We start from the raw sequence: 20,742 nt of genomic DNA on the forward strand, positions 1-20,742 counted from the left end.
TATTTATTTTTGGAAATTTGGATAAAAGACACTTTTTTTCACAAATATTTTTATTTGTGTTAAAAAAAATCCCACGGTTATATTTGTATGTAAGTCTATTTATGTTCAATATCTTTGATGGTTTACGTGGCGGGCACTTTTGAAAAATTGAAAAATAAAAATAATAATAATCAAAAAATTAAAATAACAGTAATAAATAATGAATTCGGTCGTTTTACATATAAGTAAATAATAAATTATTAAAAAAATAGATTAAATAATAATAATAATATTCTTTAAAAATTATGATGTTCTTCAATATTGTTGTACATTATTTTGTTCTATCGCTAGTAGTTTTGGCAGCGCATTCGACCAAAGACATTTTAAGACTCATTTTTCTACACCTTCGGTTACATTGTTCAAATTTTACAAAGGATCCCTAATTTTTTTCAAAATGAAATGTCAAATTGGAAGAATGTAGCACTCTATTGGTGAAAGGATTTTTTAAATCGGCCCAGTACTTTTTGAGCCTATTCATTACAAACATACAAAAATAGGTACAAATCTTTCCCCTTTATAATATTAGTGTAGATTAATTTCAAGTGCTGGTTGCTGGGGAATGTATTATTTTACTGTGTTCTAGTTAATATATTAAAATAAGCTTTTTCCGTAATGGAAATATTACTCCGTTTATTTTGTATAAATGTACAATAGTAAATATATCCATAAATGTGTAAGTTTTTATATTTAGGGAACTAATTTTTTTAATAAACACACTTTCAATACAATGTAAAAAATAATTGCTTTACAACATAAAATAGTTATCAATAACTCCAAACGCTTTCGAGTTCAACATTTTTTCCCTTTGTTATTATATATGTATGATTTTATATGTTAAATTTCAAGTTCTTAACTAAAAATAAAACTTTCGACTTATTGCTGAATATCTTTAAACCAGGAATGAAGCTTTATGGTAATTTTGTAATTTTCCTTCAAATTAAATATAAATAAACATATTATAGAAGTCTTGCATCTTTTTTATTAAATACAGTTGTAAAGGTAATTGTTGGAGTTTAATTCCAATTAAAGATTAAAATTGTAATTGCAAATAAACTGTTATTATGAATCAAAGAGTATAATCTGAAAATGAATAGTAAGTAAAAGCATTTTTATAAATTGTGTGTTAAAGTGTGCATTTGTAACAAGTACGTTATCCGTAAGCTACATACATATCTATTTACGCACGGTAAGTTGACCCAGACATGTTTATATTGCATTAATAGCTGTGTTAAGCTATATACAGCTGGGTATGATGACGCATGTTCATGTTAGTATAAAATTAAGTTCAATGTTATCTGCAAAAAACAAAAGAAGAAATGCCTTAGTATTTTGCACAAGATATATTATTAAATTAAGTTTAAATCTACAAACAAGTTCAGGAGTTTAAATTTTGTTGTCGACTTCTTTTAGTTGTTCTAGCGGCTCTGAGTGACAAGACGCGAATTAATTGTCATCAAAAGCATCTAACCTGTTCTTTTTACGTCGGACCTTACGGTAAAGGGTTTTATTTGAATTCATTTCATAGGGCTTGCAAAGAGTCATTCGGGCACTCATAGGTTTAGATTTTCGGGGTCTATTGTGGATAAATAAGAGCTTTACCTGCTACAGTATCCAAAAAAGAAGTACTCCTCTTTTGCAATGCGTGGTGGTTTAACTCCAAAGACTCCATTTACTGGAAGGGAGGCAGTGAAAGTGTTAACAGGTCTACTGTGAATGGCGTTTTGCTCATGTCTGAAATGAGATGAAGAATGATTTCTGCAAAACCTTAGTAAAAATTGTCTGCAGGGAAGTTCGTTATGTTCCTTAACCCTAACAAATTGTCTAAGGGATGGCGCTCCAAAGATGTCAAACATAACTTACTGGTATTAACAGATTTAGACCGCCGAAAACATCCCTAGGGCGGAAAAAATGCGGGTCGATGTCGGTAACATTGAAGCCGATCGAAAGTTACAGTCGACTTCTCACATTAGGTCTCGGAAAACAAAATAGATTTTATATACATATGTATGTATGATGGGGTACGACTGCAGGAGGTTAATGTTTGATGGGTATGTTTGGAATGTTAAGATATGCTTCTTCTTCTTCTGCAATTAAAATGATTTCATTTAATTAATTACTAAAGTAACTTCCAATCTGCTATATGCTATATGGGTACTGGTACTTACTATAGGAGTCCCGATTAACCACAGAATTTTCTCAGCAGTGAAGAGGTTATAACTTTACGAAAACTCGACGTTACATAAGAATGTAATGATTTCTGAAGTACGTAAAACCAATAGAAAAAGCTTTTTTGAAATGAAAGATATGCGTGACTACGGCAGTAATGTTGATTGGTCCAGCAATAGTAATTAGTTACTATAATGTCGTATTTGATCCATCTTTTATAACTTTGACATGGTCTTCATCTGTTTTGGTGCACATCGGACTATTTGTTTTGAGACTAGCTTAAGTCATGGTGCATATTTATACCGTAAACAAAACCAATTCATTTATCTCCCATGTCCTGAAGGAACAATTTGATTGAATTAGTTTTTTTCCACAAGAATATACTTATGTATGTTTTCAGTTGTATACTTCGAGAAAGCCCCAATAGAATTGTGATTTTTATGAAAATACTTTGGGGTGACTTACAGGGTTTGTCCGGAAAGTAATAGGGCTGATTTTCTTCCGCCGTGACTGTACTTTGGATCGTGCACGCGCCGACTATATTCGGTAAAGGGCGTTCCTAGCTAGCAAACGAGCGGCTGGTAGGATGTCTCCGACCACCTGGAGTGTCAGGACAAACATTTTCGCGCGACGTGTTTCTGCGAGTGGTGCACGTCGAAAATGCAGCGTTTGTTAGAGCAGAGGTTCGCGATTAAATTCTGTGTGAAACTCGGTAAATCTGCGACAGAGACTTTTGATATGATCAAGCAGGCTTGTTCAGATGTTGCTTTGGCAAGGGGTGTATTTCGGTGGCACCAGGCCTTTTTGAAGGGTCGGTAAGAGGTCGCTGATGAAGACCGTGCTGGGAGACCTGCGGCTTCGACAAACACCGACAATGTGAGTCGTGTGCTCAAAGTTTTGAACTCAGACCGTCGACTAATATTCGTTTAATTGTCCAGATGTTAAATTCATCAAAATCTGTGGTTCATGACATAGTGACGGAGCACTTGAACATGCTCAAAGTGTGCACGAATATGGTTCCACTGACGACCCGAAATTGCGGCGAATGGAAGCGTGCGAGGAAAATTTGAACATTTGTTAAAGCGACCCCCAATTTTTGAATAACGTAATCACAGGTGATGAGTCATAGATCTTTGGAGTATGATCCCGCGACAAAGAGCCAATATTCCGAATAACACACGCCAGCAGAGAGGATCCAAGCAGCATGCACCTCGGCTCTCAAGGCTATCCAAACGCCTTCAATGCTTGGAAATCGCGCTGGCAGCGCTGCTTCGACACAGAAGGAGACTATTTTGAAAGTTTTTATAGAATTTTAACGCTTGGTTCAATACACTTTTTTTTTAATCGGCTGTTCTATCTTTTTCCGGATAAACCCTGTTAGTTCACGGATCTGAACGATTCGTTTCTTTACTACGGTAGTTGGATCTGTATATACGGAAAAATACCTATCTATATAAGATTAAATAATTTAATGTTTCTTAAAACTTTTAAGGGAATGTTTGCTGGGGTTGTAATAATATAACAAGCGAATTAACGGCGCAGCCAAATGAGTCGCCACAATTCAAGTCAAGTCCAAAATTGAAGAAAAAAAAACACTTTCTGAAAGTTCCAAACATACTTCCACATTGGGGGTGAGTCAAAGCAAGGAATTAGGTATGTATTTTTATTTTCATTAATTTTGATTAAGTACATCGTAGTTATATCCCTATTACAGTTTACCACTCGACTGAGTTGAATAGAGAGAAACGCAATTCAAAACTAATGAACTGAAGTCCGCCTTTGCGAATATCAGCTAGATTATATATTATTTCATGACAGTCGGGCCAACATAACCGGAACGGACCCGGATTTTCGACGGTCCAAGGACTGCCAACTCGCCAGAATTGTCGCTACAACAACAATAACTCTGATCTTCCTCAAGCCTTCGGAGGCTTCCCAACACCGGGCCTCCTGGAAAGTAACTATTATGACATACGCTTCTATATATACAGTGGTGATCTTATAATTAGAAACGACTTTGCTGCATAATTTTCTTAATTTATGTTAATAATTTAGATTGCCATATTAAAATTATAAATTGGAATCAACAAAGTTACACATTTTATTTTAGTTTTACATAAAAAAACAACATTAGTTCTATTTTTAAGAATATGAAGTAAACACAAAGAACATCAAATTCAGTTTGGTCATATAATTAAAAACGACAGTAACAACTTAAAAATATTTATATAAAATTGAAAATTGGATTAATTGTTGGCATGTTTGCATTGCTATGCTGTTCCAACTTCGTTGAACCATTTGAATGAACTCCTCAATTTTTCGCCATTTTTCGTCCTTAAGATCTCGTTTCACAATTGTCCATAAGTATTCAATTGGGTTGAGATCAGGACTTTACGGAGGCCAATCCAAAACAGCAATACTTTTATCCGAAAGGCAGTTTTCACTAACGTTGAAGTGTGTTTTGGGTCATTATCGTGCTGGAAAATGTATTGTACTGGCATATTCTCAAAGGAATATGGTTCCATTACATGTTTTTTATATTGATGTTACTTCATTATCCCTTGAACAGGCACAATTGAGCCAACACCAAGAGAGGAAAAGGCTTCCTAAACCATAAAAGATCCGCCACCGTGTTTTACTGTTTTCACAGTGTACCTGGGGTTCAGCGCCATGTTGTGAGGACATCTTACATACGATTTTCCGTCAGATTTTTCTTCAGCATTTCCTTTGCAAACGCAACCGCGTCTTAATATTTTTTTGATGCAAGCGAATTTGTTTGCCCAATGTACCCACAAAGTCCCGACTCCTGTAAACGTCTTCTTATAGTCCGAGCAGAGATTTCTGCATTCATTTCTTTTCCAACTTCAGCCTTTATTTCACGCGATGTCATGAAAGGGTTGTTTTGCTCAACCTACAAATTATCCGGTCTTCTGCTGGAGTGGTTTTTCAAGGTGTGGTCTTGCTGGTAGGGGTTTAAAATTTCTTTGTTTTTTTTATACAAATGAATAGCTCCAAATACCATGTTTTTGGAGCAAGCAAACCTTTGAGCGATAGCTGACATTGACAATATCTCCTTACAATTACTATCTCCGTTTGGGAGTACATGACTTTTTTTGCCCATTCTAATAATTAAAACGTTTTTAACTGAACGGGTTTTAATTAATGTATACTCACTTTATCGCTAAGTTCAAAAAAAATTACCAGAATCAAAAGAAAGAACTGCGAGTTTCTAATTACGTGGCCAGCCAAGAAACTCAAATCGGGAAATAATTTTAATTTTTTCAATAACCAATCAACAAATAGTCACGTGTTTATTTAACAATAACGTTCATAGTCTGCACTACGAATAACGGTGCTTATAATTTACAGTGCACGTCTTTAAAACAAGTATTCAGTGATTTGATTTTTTCTCGGATAAGGCCACCACTGTATATATAAACGTATCCGTTCGATAAAAATGTCATTCGAATGAAAAATGCCAATTGTAATAGGCAAATTTATGAAAATGTGAGTAAATTTTTTTTATAATTTTTAATAATGAAGAACAAAAGCAAGATACCAATAAATGGAATACGCCATAAAAAAATTAATTTATATGAACAAATTTTTTTATTAAAGTTTACATTAAGAAAAAAATATTTACAAGGCTAAAGACATTTTCAAATTTAATGAAGAATACTTTATTTTGTGTATTTTTTTCTCCGCTTGCGATTAGGAGTTTCGCTAACTCGGTATCGATTTGTGTGTGATCCGAATCGCAATTTTGAGGGTTATAACTTATTATAAGGGATCGTCTCAGTGTGACTCACTGATTATCGCGATTTTTTAATGTTGAAACTACTTAATCGGTCCAGTTTTTATATAAATAAATACATTCATGACGAATATAATGTTACGTTTATTTATTGAATGTATAATAGTTAAAAAAAAATTGAAATTAGACGTAAAAAAATAAATTTTGTACGATGTCCAAGATTGCGGCCGCATTTTTGATCTAAAACTAAAAATTTTTAAAAAGATTATTAACCCTCTACCGCAGTGGTTCCCAAACTTATTTTGTCTACCGCCCACTTTGAGAATAAATATTTTTTTAGCGCCCCCATATTTTCACCTATTTAAAAACCACTATAGCTTCAAATTAATTATTGTGACCTATATATGTATGTAGAGCGCTTGTGTGGTACGTCCTTATCCGACGAGTTTCCAAGAAGAAAGAGAACGATCTTCAAATTTTATTTGACATAAAGGATTGACATAAAAGGAAAAGAAAAATCATACATAGCGAAATGTCAAATTAGCAGGTAGAGTTACCATGCTTAATGCAATTATAATAAACTCCGAAACGAGTGGCGGTGCTGCCACAGTACTCCCCTCCTAGTTGGGATCTGCGGCTTTGTAAGCAGGTTTCAAACGGTCGATAGAAATGTTGACTGCTCTATCGTTAATGTCGACGGTGAAGTATTTTTGATAGCGATGAATAACCTTGTAAGGCCCTTTGTAAGGAGCTGATAATGATGGTCGTACCGACAAATCGCGGATGAAAATCTGGTCGCACGTTTTTAAATCTGTGTGCACAAAAGACTTCTGAGTGGTATGCCAAGAGGTGTTGACCGGACGTAGGTCGCGCATCATATGTCGCAACTGAGCAACAACTTCAGTTTCATTATCTGGTACAGGACAGTCGATGAAGAATTCGGATGGCAAGCGTAGCGTCGTCCCAAAAACTAACTCGGCCGGTGATGCTCCAATATCCGGTTTGAATGAGCAGCGAAGTCCCAAAAGAATTATCGGTAGAAAATTTGTCCAATGTTCCTTGTCGTGACAAAGTATGGCTGACTTGAGAGTTCGGTGCCAACGTTCGACGATCCCCTTGGTTTGTGGATGGTAAGGCGTAGTTCGTAGGTGTTTGACACCAATACATTGGAGTAAATGTTGAAAAAGTGTACATTCAAATTGGCGTCCTAGGTCTGACGTTATGTCGATGGGGATTCCAAAAACCCGATATCCAGCCGCTGATTAATGCTTTAGCTACTGTTGGTGCAGTGCTGTCTGGAATCGGGAAAGCATCTGGCCACCGGGTGAAACGCTCAATTATAGTTAAACAGTAGCGATTACCCTCGGACAGCGGGAATGGTCCCACGATGTCAATGTGTAAATGGGCGAAGCGTTCGCTAACGCATGTTCGGCGTTGCAGAGGAGTGACGTTGTGTCTGGTGATCTTATTACGTTGACATTGTTGGCAATGTTTTGCAAAATTCCGACTGTCGCGATGGATTCCGGGCCAGGTGAAACGTTCGCTCATCATCTTTGATGTTGTACGTGTACCGGGGTGCGAAATGTTGTGGATTGTCCGAAGTACTGCTTGGCGGAATCGTTTGGTGATGAACGGTCGGATACGATCGGTCGAAATATCACAGTACACCTTTTTTGTGCTGGAAGGAAGAGCATATGAAATTAGTTTCAATGAATGCTTCACTTGCCCATTGAGATAGGATTGGAGCTCTTCGTCTGTCGCTTGATCGGTGGGTAAGTCGTCGTAGTTGATTGATTGAAGAGTTGTTTCCGAGGTTATTGCTTCGATGCGAGACATCATATCGGCGACAACATTTTGCTGACCAGACACGTGACGAATGTCTGTGGTAATTTGAGCGATAAAGTCTAGTTGTCGCGCTTGACGGTCCGAAGCTTTTTCTAGTCTTTGATGAAATGCGAATGTGAGAGGTTTGTGGTCCGTGTAGACATGGCATTCTCGTCCTTCAAGCATAAAACGAAAATGTCGGATAGCGAGATACATAGCTGTGAGCTCCCTGTCGTAAGTACTGTATCGCTGTTCTGCTTTTGTAAATTTTCGCTGGAAGAAACCCAGTGGCTGGAGCGTGTTGTTAACTACTTGGTGTAGCGCTGCACCGGCTGCATAGTCGGATGCGTCAATCCACAATGAAAGCTGTGCGTTGGGAGTGGGATGTGCTAGCAGCGTACATTTAGCTAGGTCTTCCTTACAGGCTTCGTAATGTTTTATGTTTTCTTTGGTCCATACGAGAGGTGAGTGATCATTGCGCTTGTTACCCGGAGTCATGTTGAATAATGGTGCTTGATGTTGAAGAGGATTTTTCAAAAAAAGGTCTATAAAAATTAACCATGGCGAGGAAACGTTTTAGATCTTTCGCAGTAGTTGGAAGTTTAAGATCTGTGATAGTCTTGACACGATTTGGTAATGGTTGTATGCCGTCTTGGGTGATAAGATGCCCAAGGAATTCGAGTTTCGGTACTCCGAGTATCGACTTTGCGATGTTTATGGTCAAATTGTGATCTCGCAATCGTTGAAATACTTTTTGAAGGTCTTTACGGTGCTCCTCAGTCGAGGTAGAAGCTATGCAGATGTCATCCAGGTAGACGAAAGTATTATCTACTCCGCGAAGGACTTCATTGATGACCCTTTGGAATGTCTGTGCGGCATTGCGTAATCCAAAGGTCATGTGAGTGAACTCGTACAGTCCGAAAGGAGTTGTAATGGCCGTTTTGCATACATCTTCCTCATGTATACGGATTTGGTGATATGCTTTCCGTAGGTCGATTTTTGAAAAAATAGTTTTGCCTGATAATATGTGCGTGAAGTCGTGGAGAAACGGAATTGGGTACCTGTCCGGTACAATGACAGCATTCAAGGCCCGGTAATCACCACACGGTCTCCAAGAACCATCTGCTTTACGCACCATATGCAGGGGGCTCGCCCAGTCGCTACTAGATGGCCGACATATCCCAAGTTTCATTAAGAGCTCGAATTCAGCACGTGTTGCAGCAAGCTTCTCAGGTGATAACCGCCTTGGTCTGCTAAATACCGGTTGTCCGGACGTTACGATCCGGTGGATAACTGTAGATTTTGTTGAAACTTCTAGAGGAGGTTGATGAGTTATTTCCGGAAATTTTAACAAAATATCCGAAAATGGCATAATTACATTGATGGTTGAAATATTCGGTGTATTAATGGACTTTATCGAACACATTGTTTTTAACGCGGTGCGGCGGTCAAGTAGTCGATGTCGATTGAGATCTGGCAGTAGATCGAAAAATGATAAGAAGTCTGCGCCGATAATCGCCTGAGAAACGTCGGCAATTATAAACTTCCACACAAACTCTCTACGTAAGTTGAGATTTAATTTAAGTAGAACTTCACCAAACACTTGAATTGGTGAACCGTTAGCAGCAAACAATTTGGTATCCGATTTAGATGCTTCAGCCAAACTTGAACACTTCGGTATAGTCGACACCTCTGCGCCGGAGTCGATAAGGAAACTCATTTTTGCAGTAGTGTCAAATATGTGAAGGGGTCTGTTCGTAAGTTTTTCAGAACGTTTGCCTGATTCTGAAAAATAGTTGGCTGAGCAGGCCTAATTTGAGTCGGTTGGTGGCTGCGGATGAGCCATTTTGCACGGCTGTCTGCATTTACGGGCGTTACGACCAAATTTCGCGTGAAACCAGCACATTTCGTTGGAGCTGCTGTGTGAGTTACGGGTACCTGCCGGGGTCCTGGATCTAGATCTAGGCCGAAATCGATGTCCGTGGTCGCTTAGGACTTGGTCGAGTCGTTGTTTGAGCGCTGCTATTTCGGCTCTCAAATCTTGGTCGGTAGATTGTTGGACGGTGCACAATTCGCTGCAGTCTCCTTGGCGGAATTTAATGGACTCCGTAATGGAATCGGCGATTTTCAACTTCTCGACGATTGGCACATTTGTAGCAATGATTGCCTCTTGCGTATATGTAGGTAACCGAGTGATCCATAAGTCGTGAAGAATGCTCTCGCTTAACGTGGTTCCCGCGGCGCGCTTCATCTCATTGTAAAGATCGCTTGGGCGCCGTTCGCCCAGGGGCATCTCGCGAAGTACACGCTGCAGGCGTCGCTGCTGGCTTTCCGTAAAATTTTCCAACAGTTTTGTCCGAATGTAGCCGTATTTATTCGTACGCGGAGCAGCATCAACTATGGTGCGCAGTTCCATTAACTTTGAAGGAGGAATGCTTGCCAAAACGATATTAAACTTTGTTATGTCAGCCACGATGCCCGCTGCATCGAACCAAAAGTTTAAAGAATAAAAATATGCCTCAATATTATCCTCTCGCATCTGTGGCAACGTTAGTCGTGGTACAAAATGCTGTGTTGTAGCATTTTCTAAGATGTTCCCTCCTTCAGAAACCAATTGACTTTCGTCGAGACTCATAATAAAAAATGAAGAAAATTAGTAATTAAAAATGTGCGGGGTCACCAATGTAGAGCGCTTGTGTGGTACGTCCTTATCCGACGAGTTTCCAAGAAGAAAGAGAACGATCTTCAAATTTTATTTGACATAAAGGATTGACATAAAAGGAAAAGAAAAATCATACATAGCGAAATGTCAAATTAGTAGGTAGAGTTACCATGCTTAATGCAATTATAATAAACTCCGAAACGAGTGGCGGTGCTGCCACATGTATATTAACGGAGAATTCTAAACGAAACTTTTACTATAACTAGCAACTTGAAACCTGAGCGCAGTAGGTAACATACAACGGCGCTTAGGTCTCAAGTTAACTCTTACGGGCTCCACCTGCCAATAAGAATGATTATTGAAACACAACTTTGTAGTATTAAAACAGAGAATCTTCTATTAAAAATTAAACTAAAATAATCGAGCCATATATAAAAACTAATATGAAGGATGATTCTGATGCTGTTTAATAAGTTTGTTAATATCAGGTTCCAATTTACTCAAGAACAGTCGCAAGTCGCCACGTTCGGTAACAAGCAAACGATTTCTATTTTTAGTAAGCAGTGTTGTCACAGCACTAAATCCACGTTCACACAAATATGACGATGGGAATGCTATGAAGAATCGTTGAACGATTGACCACAATCCAGGGTACAATTGCGAGATCGGTTTTTGTAGCCGAAATTCTTGGTAACCATTTTTGAACTTGATTTTTATTTCCTCGTTTGTTGTCAATTCTATAAGTTCTTCTTCCAGCTGACATTGCTGTGTTGACATTTGAAAACGGATCCAACACCTAGTCTGGTATTTCCAAGTTCAAAATGTCCTGGTATCGTTCGGTGAAGTCAATGTGGAGGTTTTCCAAATGTTGGCAGTAGGCAAACAATTCGTCGCTACTGCATTATACTGATAAATTCGGAAAATTGTGAAACTCACGTCTGCCCAGATTCTTTTTGTGTAGAAGCAGTTTGGCTGCGAAAGCAGCAACGACGTTCTTTGTTTTAATTAAATTTAGTTTATCGCCTTGCAGTTGGAGATTCATGTCGTTGAACAATTTATTCAGGTCTGTCATGTAAGCTATATCATTCTTTGATGTTATGAGCTTGTCTTGAAATTCTGTATCTTTAGTTTCCAAGAACTCTATAACAGAGTCAAACAGGTTGTAGATTCGAGTCAGACAATTGCCTCTTGATAGCCAACGATCTTCAGTATGAAACAACAAACAATGAAATCCTCGTCTTTAGTAACACAAATCTGTTGAAATAATCTATCATTCAAAGAGCTGTTCCGGATTTTATTGACTGCTTTGATGACATATTGCAGTGATTGAAATAGTATTTCACTTAAGTTTCTAGCAACTAAATGTTGTCTATGAATAACGCAATGTACAGCAAGGACACTGGAATTTTATTTTTTAAGTGCGCTATTAAGCCTTTATGGCACGCTATCATAGCCGGAGCGCCATCCGTAACAATTGAAATAATATTTTTCAAAGGAATCTCTTTCTCATCGCAAAACTTTTCCAATATATTGAATATGGTTTCGCCTTTTGTATCGGTCTCTAAATTTCTAGCAAATAATAGTTCTTCACATATTTTCTCATCTTTAATAAACCTCACGTAAGACAACAACAATGCTTCATTAGTTGATAAAGTGGACTCATCGAACTGAATTGAGAATTGGCATGATGATTCGCACAATGATTCTTCAATGTTTTCAGCCATTTCATCAATTCGTCTTTGCACATAATTATTACTCAAAGAATTTTTTCGGATAGTATCTGCGGCCGGTTTATGAAGTAGTTAATACTTCATTTGTTGCTGGCAGTATGTATTAACTCTTCTCCGATGTTATGTGGTTTGCCTTTTTGTGCAATTAACAATGAGATATTGTACGAAGCTCCGCACAGTGGGCGATTGGGCCTCGTTAGCGGCATTTAATTAATAACTTCTAAACGAAAAAAGATATCTTCAGACGGTTTTTTTTCAAAGCTCAGAAAAAAGTCATAGAATTTTTTAAGAAAAAAAATTTTGTTTAAATTTTTTTTTTTAATTTTTTTTATTTTTTTTTAATTTCAAAATTTTTTTTACCTTCAATAAACAAATTTTATAAATCAAAATTATCTTCGGAATCAGAATCAGGCATATCTAGATGCTTCATTAAAAGCTCTTAACATCATCGTCCATAATAATATTTTTTGCAGTCGAAATTGAAGACCCATTTGACAATGAAGATATCAAAGGGTCAGACGAAACTAATAAAGCATTTATGATATCTTCCATTGTATTTTTCCTGAAATTTTTTCTTGTATTGCTCACGCGCATGTTTCGATAGTCCTTGTTCCTGGGCGGAAGGGAAAAATGGTTTATTATATCTGCTCCATGAATTAAAATTCTGTGAACAGACGATGGCATGTAAAACCAGGAGTACGCTTTAACAAAAATTTCGGCAGTTTCCAATGCGTAAGATCCGAATGCGTCCGAATTTATGTCATATCCACAAGCCAATGCTCGTAAGATTACGCTATATCGATATATTAAATCATAGCTTACTCCTGTTATACGAGCAGCCAAATTTGGTTGTTGGAAAAACCTCCTTGCAGTGTTTCCGTTGTACGTGCTGCCAGTACCAGCTATTGGTATATCCACCAACAAATGCATTTCTTCCCTTAGCTTCTGCTGAATACTTCTTTTATTTTGTTCAACGACATCCTTGTCAGCACCATGAGCTTGCCACTTTTGTATTGGTATTCTATATGCAATGTGCAAAACACACTCGAAAAACCTAATCCATGCGTGGAGACTTGATAAGCCATATTCAATTAGGTTTGCATTAATAGGAAAGCTTTTCACCAAATTTAGATCGTTCATATTTTTGGGAGTCGCGCTACAGATTCCGCACGTTTGCGAAGCTGATTCCGATATGACACTGAACGTTTTGCCATCAAGCATGGTCATATGAAATTGGTGATCAATTCTTCAGGTACTCACAAATGTTGGAAAAATATTTAATATTTGGCTCTTAATGTTTTGAATTTCTTTGCGAGACAAGTCTGCCGATTCTTTCTCGCAAAGTAATTTAATTGGTCGACAATATTGGGTAGAAGAAGGCCGATTGTTTTTCCATAAAACTGTCGATCCTTTCTGCACTATCAATGGTACCATACAAATTGAAAATAAATATTGATCTATCATCTCTCCATCGAAGTCATTAAATTTTTGCCTGTAAGTAGAATGACCGCTGCTGTCATCACAACCCCATTTGTAGGTAGCAGTTAATTGGGTGTTATTGTTATTTTCAATATGGTTTTGAAAACTTTTTGGGTGTGCTTCAATAATCCTAGCAATCGTATGGTCTACTAAGCTTTTTAATGGTACTTCAGCGAAATGATCAGTGACCGTGATGACACTAGGATAGCATTTTTTTTTCGCACAACGCAGTTTGTCGTAGCATGGATATATATCGGCGTTTTGCCCTTTAGTGGCTCTCTTTCACAAATTCCATGTGTACTTGGTATGTCCAACATCTACAAATAGCGCCAGTGCTTTTTCATCAGAAAGTTTTGTCGGTAGACGCTGAGGGGTACTCATAGTTTTCAAAATCTTGCCGCTAAACTCTTCGTCGACGTTTAGCATTGACACCACCTGTGAAGCACTACGTTTTCCACCTTTATACAAGCTGCAGCTTGCAGCTACCAACAATGCTTCTGATGGCACATCTTCAGTAAGGCCTGACAATTTCTTAACTTGCGTTTTTTTGCAACACTCCGAAATATCTTTTTGTGGACGTCCAATAATTTCGGAAGATGATCTTTCAATCAATACTAACGGCGAATCTAACCATTCCTGGTTTTTGTTTTCAAAAAAAACCTTATTTCTTCTACAGTTTTTCCACTTTTCTACAAGCTTACTAGTAAAATTTCGCAGCTTTTTGCCAATCTCGTACTGCTCCTCCTGAGTATATTTAAGGTTTTTGAGAACAGTACCAAATACAAAGTTTTCCATGGTGAGAAACTTCTTGGTTGGGATCGCTTCTTCATGCCATACTAAAAAAAGTACCCGTTTTGCTACCGACATTATCCCTAAAAAGTGCCATGATTTAAAGGTTAGCAGGTAATAGCAGTTCATATTACACATTTTGGACGCACAATGACTCATGCTTCCAGCTAAAAAAAGAGTTAGACCTAATCCGTGCGAATGTTGTAACTTCTACTCCACGAACGACAGGTGCACGCTAGTGCTGGTTAGTTGTTAATACACTTAATTACCACTACGTTTTATGAACAACACATTTACAGACCGGTCACAAACACTGATTTTTTATGTAATACATACCTTGAAGTTAATAAAAAGCCACACTTTTAATAAAACAAGTAAAAATTGTAAATTTCCAAGGAGCTCGAAATCAATGCGCACAACAAAGAAAAAATATTGTAAAGCACTTGCTAAAACATATTTTGTGTTTGACAGCTCACAGCTGATGATCAGCTGATCGTAGAGCTTATAAAAAACCGTCAAAAATCTAATCAAAGCATCTGTTATCGATTTGTGAAAAAAAATTAACGCTTTTTCAAATTTGAATTAAATTCCGCTAGCGAGGCCCAATCGCCCACTGTGCTCCGTCGTCATCTTGCTTAGCAGCCGCTGAAAATAGTTTTGCTACACTTGGCTGAGTATTATGCTTCTTCTCTTGGTCTTGAGAATATGCTACATTCTTGTCTCTCTTATCTGGATGCATTTTATTCAAATGATCTTGCAGTCTTGAAGACTTCATTGCTTCATTCGAAATTGTTTTTAGACATAGAAGACACAAAGGCGAGTATGGGTTTGTGGGATTTTCAATGAATCCGCATTTAATGTATTCCGCACAGTATTGCCATCTCTTCTTTTTTACTTCCGACATTGTTTTGCTTTGAGAAATACGTTTAACTTCGCGAGTAGTGTAAAGGAGGTGTAAGTAATGCTCATCTATTGCGCGCAAAACCAAAAATGAATATAAAATAAATATTACATTGTTTATATAGGAATGCTTAAGCACAATTATTATATAGTAGTCCAAAAATATGAATTCTTATTTTTCCGAGAAATACATTTGTAAAAAAAGGATCTTTATCCTTTTATTTGGCAATGGCAATAGCAATACGTTTGACAGTTAGTATTCTATAAATTTTGTCCTGTCGAGATGCCCCGTTATGAAACGGAGCGACCGATTGACATGATTTTCATTTTTTCTATATTCAATAAAATAGGACAGATATATGAACTACGCGGAGAGAAATATAGAACCGAGTTTGAGCAATATTTTAATTCATATTAGTTGATGTTCACAAGTTGTTGTTGAGAGTCGAGAGCTCATGTAGTCGTTGTCTAAGAAGCCTCCTAGCTAAATAAAATTACAAATAACCCCCCAGGCCTCTACACAACGCCCCCATTTTCTTTCTGGGTCTCTTACCGCCCCTCTTGACACCTGCAGCGCCCACAAAGGGGCGTTATCGCCCACTTTGGGAAACACTGCTCTACCGCATGGCCATCTTCTTTATGAAAAAAAAAATAATAATAAAACTCCACTAATAAACGTTTATCTTGAATCCTTTTACATACATATACTTGTAGAAAAAAATATTTTACAATGCATATTTTACCAGAAAATAAAAGCCGCCATATATGGCTCTTTATGCATACAAAGTTGCTTGGAGTGTATTACTTTTACTCAGTGTGGAAGCGTGTGAAACAGTTTCGTTTGTCATTGTAACACAAGAATAGATTACATTTCTCACAAAAAGTATACGAACGGAATGAGCAGTCATTTTAACAAAGTTGTCTATTTTTCATCCATTTCGGAAAGTGTCCAATACAGTCGGTACGTATAGAATTCAAAGGAAAGTCGTGACACTTACTCTTTTTGGTGCCTTCTCTGCTTGTTGTCGGAGATGAAAAGTTTGATACCGATGCAATTGGACACCCTCGTTTTCGGGATTTTTGCAGCGCAAGTATGTTCGATTGTTCAACTATAAAGTTTACCAAATCTTCGTCAAATAAAAATTGAAAGAACTCCGCTGGCGTCTCTAATTCATCGATAAAACTTGGAAGCTCCATGTCTCCTTGAAATGGAAAGTTTTCACGTGAATACGGGGGCAAGTTATTTTCTTTCCAGTTTGGTGGTTTCGATTTTTTAGCGCGTTTTGCGTTTGAGCTACTAGGCTCGTCATATACGTCTTCGGAACTGCTTTCATCCGTCTCCGATATATATACATCTTCCTGGTCAGAAACTTGTGCTCCAACAACTTCTTCATCTGATTCTGATATATAATCATCGTCGCTTTGATGCCCATTATCGACTACATTTACATATCTTAAATTTCCATAAAAAGATCTTGCATCCATTTCTGAAAAAATTTTACTAAAATGCATGAAAGGCAAAATAGTATGTACTGCATGAAAGGCCACATATGGCTTCGTCAGTTTTTGCAAAAATAGTATGTACTGCATGAAAGGTCATATATGGCTTTGTCCAATTTTGCACAAAAGCGTGCCTATAGTACTTACCTTGCAATCGGTTTGTATTTTATTGTGTGAACACTAGGGGTATTCTCTTGCTCTTGCAAAACCCGGTGCACGGTGCAAGAATTGCAGATTTACAACGGCACAACAACAAACACACGCAGAAAAATATTTGCAAGGGCTGTAAAATATGTCAGACCAAAACCCATGTATATTAGCGTGCAATGTCACGCAAAAATATAATTGCAACCCTGTTGTAGTTGCCATTTTACATAAAGACATATTACGCCGTTAAATTGTTGAGAAAGGTAAATTTTAATTAGATTTTATTATTTCTATTTAAATTATAAAGTTTTGTTACAGTTTTTTTTGTTAAAAATGTATGCAGAAGGTGCGCCAATTCACAATAGTCATTTACAATAAATTGACTGAATCAGTCGCTCGTATATCACTAGATTCTGCAATGGGTGCTCTCGTACCCTTGTATATTTCGGTGTAGTATTTTTGCAATCTACAATCTTGCAAGAGCAAGAGAATACCCCTACTATGTTTTTTCTTCGAATAATATATTTCTCCGAGAAAAGTCCTAATTTTTATGATGAAAATTTTGTCCAAAACACCGCGAAATACACTTAGCGTTACTCATGTGAGACACCTTCACAAAATAAACGAAAACAACAAGCAAAACCTATCAAAATCAAACAGTATCTGAAATATCAACAAAGAATTGTCCAAAGAAAACTACCGTTACAAATTTGTTCTGCTACATCACTTTGCTAGTGCAAATATGGCGTTGTATGCGGTAGAGGGTTAATCTGTAGGAAAGTGGCTTTCAAGCTAGGGAGACTTTTTTTTGTTTTTATACCCTGAACAGGGTATATTAAGTTTGTCACGAAGTTTGTAACACCCACAAGGAAGCGTCGGAGACCCTATAGAGTATATACTATATAAATGATCAATATGTTGAGCTGAGTCGATTTTGCCATGCCCGTCTGTCTGTCTGTCTGTATATATACGAACTAGTCCCTCAGTTTTTAAGATATCGTTTTGAAATTTTGCAAACGTCATTTTATCTTCAAGAAGCTGCTCATTTGTCGGAACTGCCGATATCGGACCACTATAACATATAGCTGCGATGCAAACTGAATGATCGGAATGAAGTTCTTGTATGGAAAGCTTTCACATTTGACATCGTATCTTAAAAAAATTGGCACATGTTATTTTCTAGGGCAAAAATGTATAATCCGAAGAAATTGCTCAGATCGGCTTACTATAGCATATAGGTGTCATATAAGCTGAACGATCGGAAAAGAGTTCTTGTATGGAAAACTTTTGCATTTGACAAGATATATTCACGAAATTCGGTATAGATTATTTTCTAAGTCAACAATGTAATCTTCGAAGAAATTGTTCAGATCGGATTACTATAGCATATAGCTTCCATATAAACTGAACACGTAGTTACTAAAAGGAATTCACCTGTGAAGGGTATATTAGCTTCGGTGCAGCCAATAATGCAACAAAAAATGCCGATTTGTCGAAAATTCACACTGAGACGAGCCCTTAAATTTTATGCAGATGTTATATTATGCCGTACAAACGTTAGCAAATCTTGCCACTTTTGTAAGGTGATACCTTCCTCTTTTGCCATACCCTAAAATTATCCACCGCCTTTTTAAGATTTTAATGCTTCGTTCAACGACACATCTACAAAGAAAGTTTTGTTAATGAGGTTTCATAATTTGTTTTTTTTTTTTTATACCTACGCTATTGCTACGATCTCTTAGCTTCCTCCGCACTATTTTTTCATCCCCATCACTTTCACTAGAGCTCAAAAAAAAAAATTGGATCCGATTTGATATTTAATTGGCTTTTGTTAGTTTATTAAAAATTTGCAACAATTTTGACAGCTGTGGATTTAAACAACTATTGAATTAAAAACAAATAACGATCGGTTTGCTATCGTACGTGGTGATGCCAATCACCATATACGACTGACGTATCACGGAATTTTCTTTCGTATGTTTGCGGATCCGTGCACGGATGTACCAACCCCCTCGAGGAAGATCAACTGCACAGAGTAGGGTGAATTCAAAAAAGGCAAAATCGCAAAAAGAGGAAGAAAAGGGGAGGAAAAATGGCTCCCGCTGCAGTAATAGGACGCCTAGGTGGTCATAACGACCCACGTAGAGCGGGCATCAGTCAGCCACTCTCAAGTGGTACTTGAGGCACCTCCAGGGCGGTAAGTAGCCACAGGCGGACCGCGAAGGCGAAGAGCGGACAGATAAGGCCTCAGGAACCGCCGAATTCCAAGAGGGTAAAGGTTAACCAGCTACAGGCGATCTGAGAACAACGCTCCACCCCAAACTGCCTCCGAAGAAACGAATCAGTCCGGCATCAACTTAGTTCAGCAGGTTGCGACTGCCGCTGTCATTGAAGGAGAACGAAACGAGTCTCCCAACGAGCAGGAAGGGGTGATACCCTCAATTCAGGACCTCCTGGACGGATTAGAAGTACATCTTAGTGAGGACTATGGGGACGAGGACCTGTCTCTGATCGAGACAATTCCGTGACCTTTAGCGCCTGCATAGAAGTTGCCCAGGTGCACCTGCCCCATGCAACGGCAGCCTCGGCTATCATCGCGAGGAGGTTCGACTCGGATAACCAGGGTGAAATTCCAGGACCGACCTCCGATTCGTATCCCTAGAAGTACGAACTGGGAGTGCGCAGGCTTTTGAATAAAGTCAAGTCGCACGGGCAACTGAGAGGAATATAGGCAACACCAAACAACCTACAACAAGGAGATTAGGTCAGCAAAGACAAACAGTTTTAGGATATTCTGTGACTATGGCCCCTCGACCACTGAGGCAGCCAGACTGCAGAAGTTCTTGTCTAGTGAAAAGAACGTAGGCCAGAAAGCCTGGATTGGATGACTGCAAAAAATATATTCACTGCATATTCAATCAAATGGGCAGTGGCCTCTTGCTTGAACTATACGTCACCAGGGGCGGATGGTATCTTTCCTAATCTTATGCAACAAGTTATGCCAGATTTAGTAGGGATGATGAGGGATAGCCTGGCGATATCGTATATACCAGAACCAAGGAGAATAGCGAAAGTAATCTTCATTCCCAAGGTAGGTTTGAGTTACTACTCGTTGGTCAAATCAATCCACCCAATTAGCCTCACATACTTTATACTGAAGGGCATGGAAAAGTTTGTGGACAATTATACAATATATGATCGGAGACGCTGAAAACCGCACCCGGGTACAGGGCAGGCAGATCCAATAACACTGCTCTGTACCAACTCACGGCTGAACTTCAGGATTCGTTGCATAATGGTGAGGTTACGATATGCGCCTTTCTTGACATCGAAGGTGCTTCTTACGCAAGTGTGATCAAGGCCTCGGAGAAAAGGAACGTGACGGCTCTAGTATGCAAATGGATAGAGACTTTACTGAGCTGAAAAAACTGAGGGGCAGAGAAAGATTCGTCCTGGCTCTACGAGGGGCTGCCCACGGGGTGGAGTACTTTCCTCCCTACTATGGAGTCTAGTAGTAGATGAGCTCCTTAAGGTGTTAACTAGTAATGGGGCATTATCACAATGACGCGAAGCAAATTTAAGAGCACTCTTTGCAACCTAGTTCAAAATGCCTTAAGTCTAGCAAAGGGATGGTGCAACATGGTAGGGCTAAATATCAACCCGACAAAAACAACCTTGATCCCTTTTACTAAGCGAAGATCTCTTCGGGGCTTGAGGCGACTTGATGATAGGAAGTTAGACGAGTCTTAAGT

General features: G+C 38.2%; 3 protein-coding genes across 7 annotated transcripts in view; 1 reads left to right on the forward strand and 2 right to left on the reverse strand.

Moving 5' to 3' along the window:
• The window catches only part of LOC125779336 (uncharacterized), a 331,687-nt gene that overhangs the window by 26,285 nt on the left and 284,660 nt on the right, over positions 1–20,742 (forward strand). The gene's annotated exons all lie outside the window — the stretch shown is intronic.
• The window catches only part of LOC105225322 (host cell factor), a 62,799-nt gene continuing 42,710 nt past the window's right edge, over positions 654–20,742 (reverse strand). Inside the window, exons 9-10 of one of the 5 annotated variants that reach the window (XR_007423225.1) lie at positions 1,639–1,770; positions 654–1,334 (exon numbers count right to left, since the gene is read on the reverse strand). The gene's annotated coding sequence lies outside the window, so the exon portion shown is untranslated. Of the gene's footprint in view, positions 1,335–1,638; positions 1,771–16,107; positions 16,831–20,742 lie in introns of those variants that run through there. The other 4 variants (XR_007423226.1, XR_007423224.1, XM_049460198.1 and 1 more) reach the window with 4 other exon arrangements.
• LOC125779761 (uncharacterized) lies at positions 9,594–10,418 on the reverse strand. The gene has a single exon (XM_049461032.1). It carries the CDS (start codon positions 10,416–10,418, stop codon positions 9,594–9,596), a length of 825 nt encoding a protein of 274 aa, XP_049316989.1.

This window comes from Bactrocera dorsalis, chromosome 6 (genome assembly GCF_023373825.1).
Source record: "Bactrocera dorsalis isolate Fly_Bdor chromosome 6, ASM2337382v1, whole genome shotgun sequence".
Lineage (NCBI taxonomy): Eukaryota > Metazoa > Arthropoda > Insecta > Diptera > Tephritidae > Bactrocera > Bactrocera dorsalis.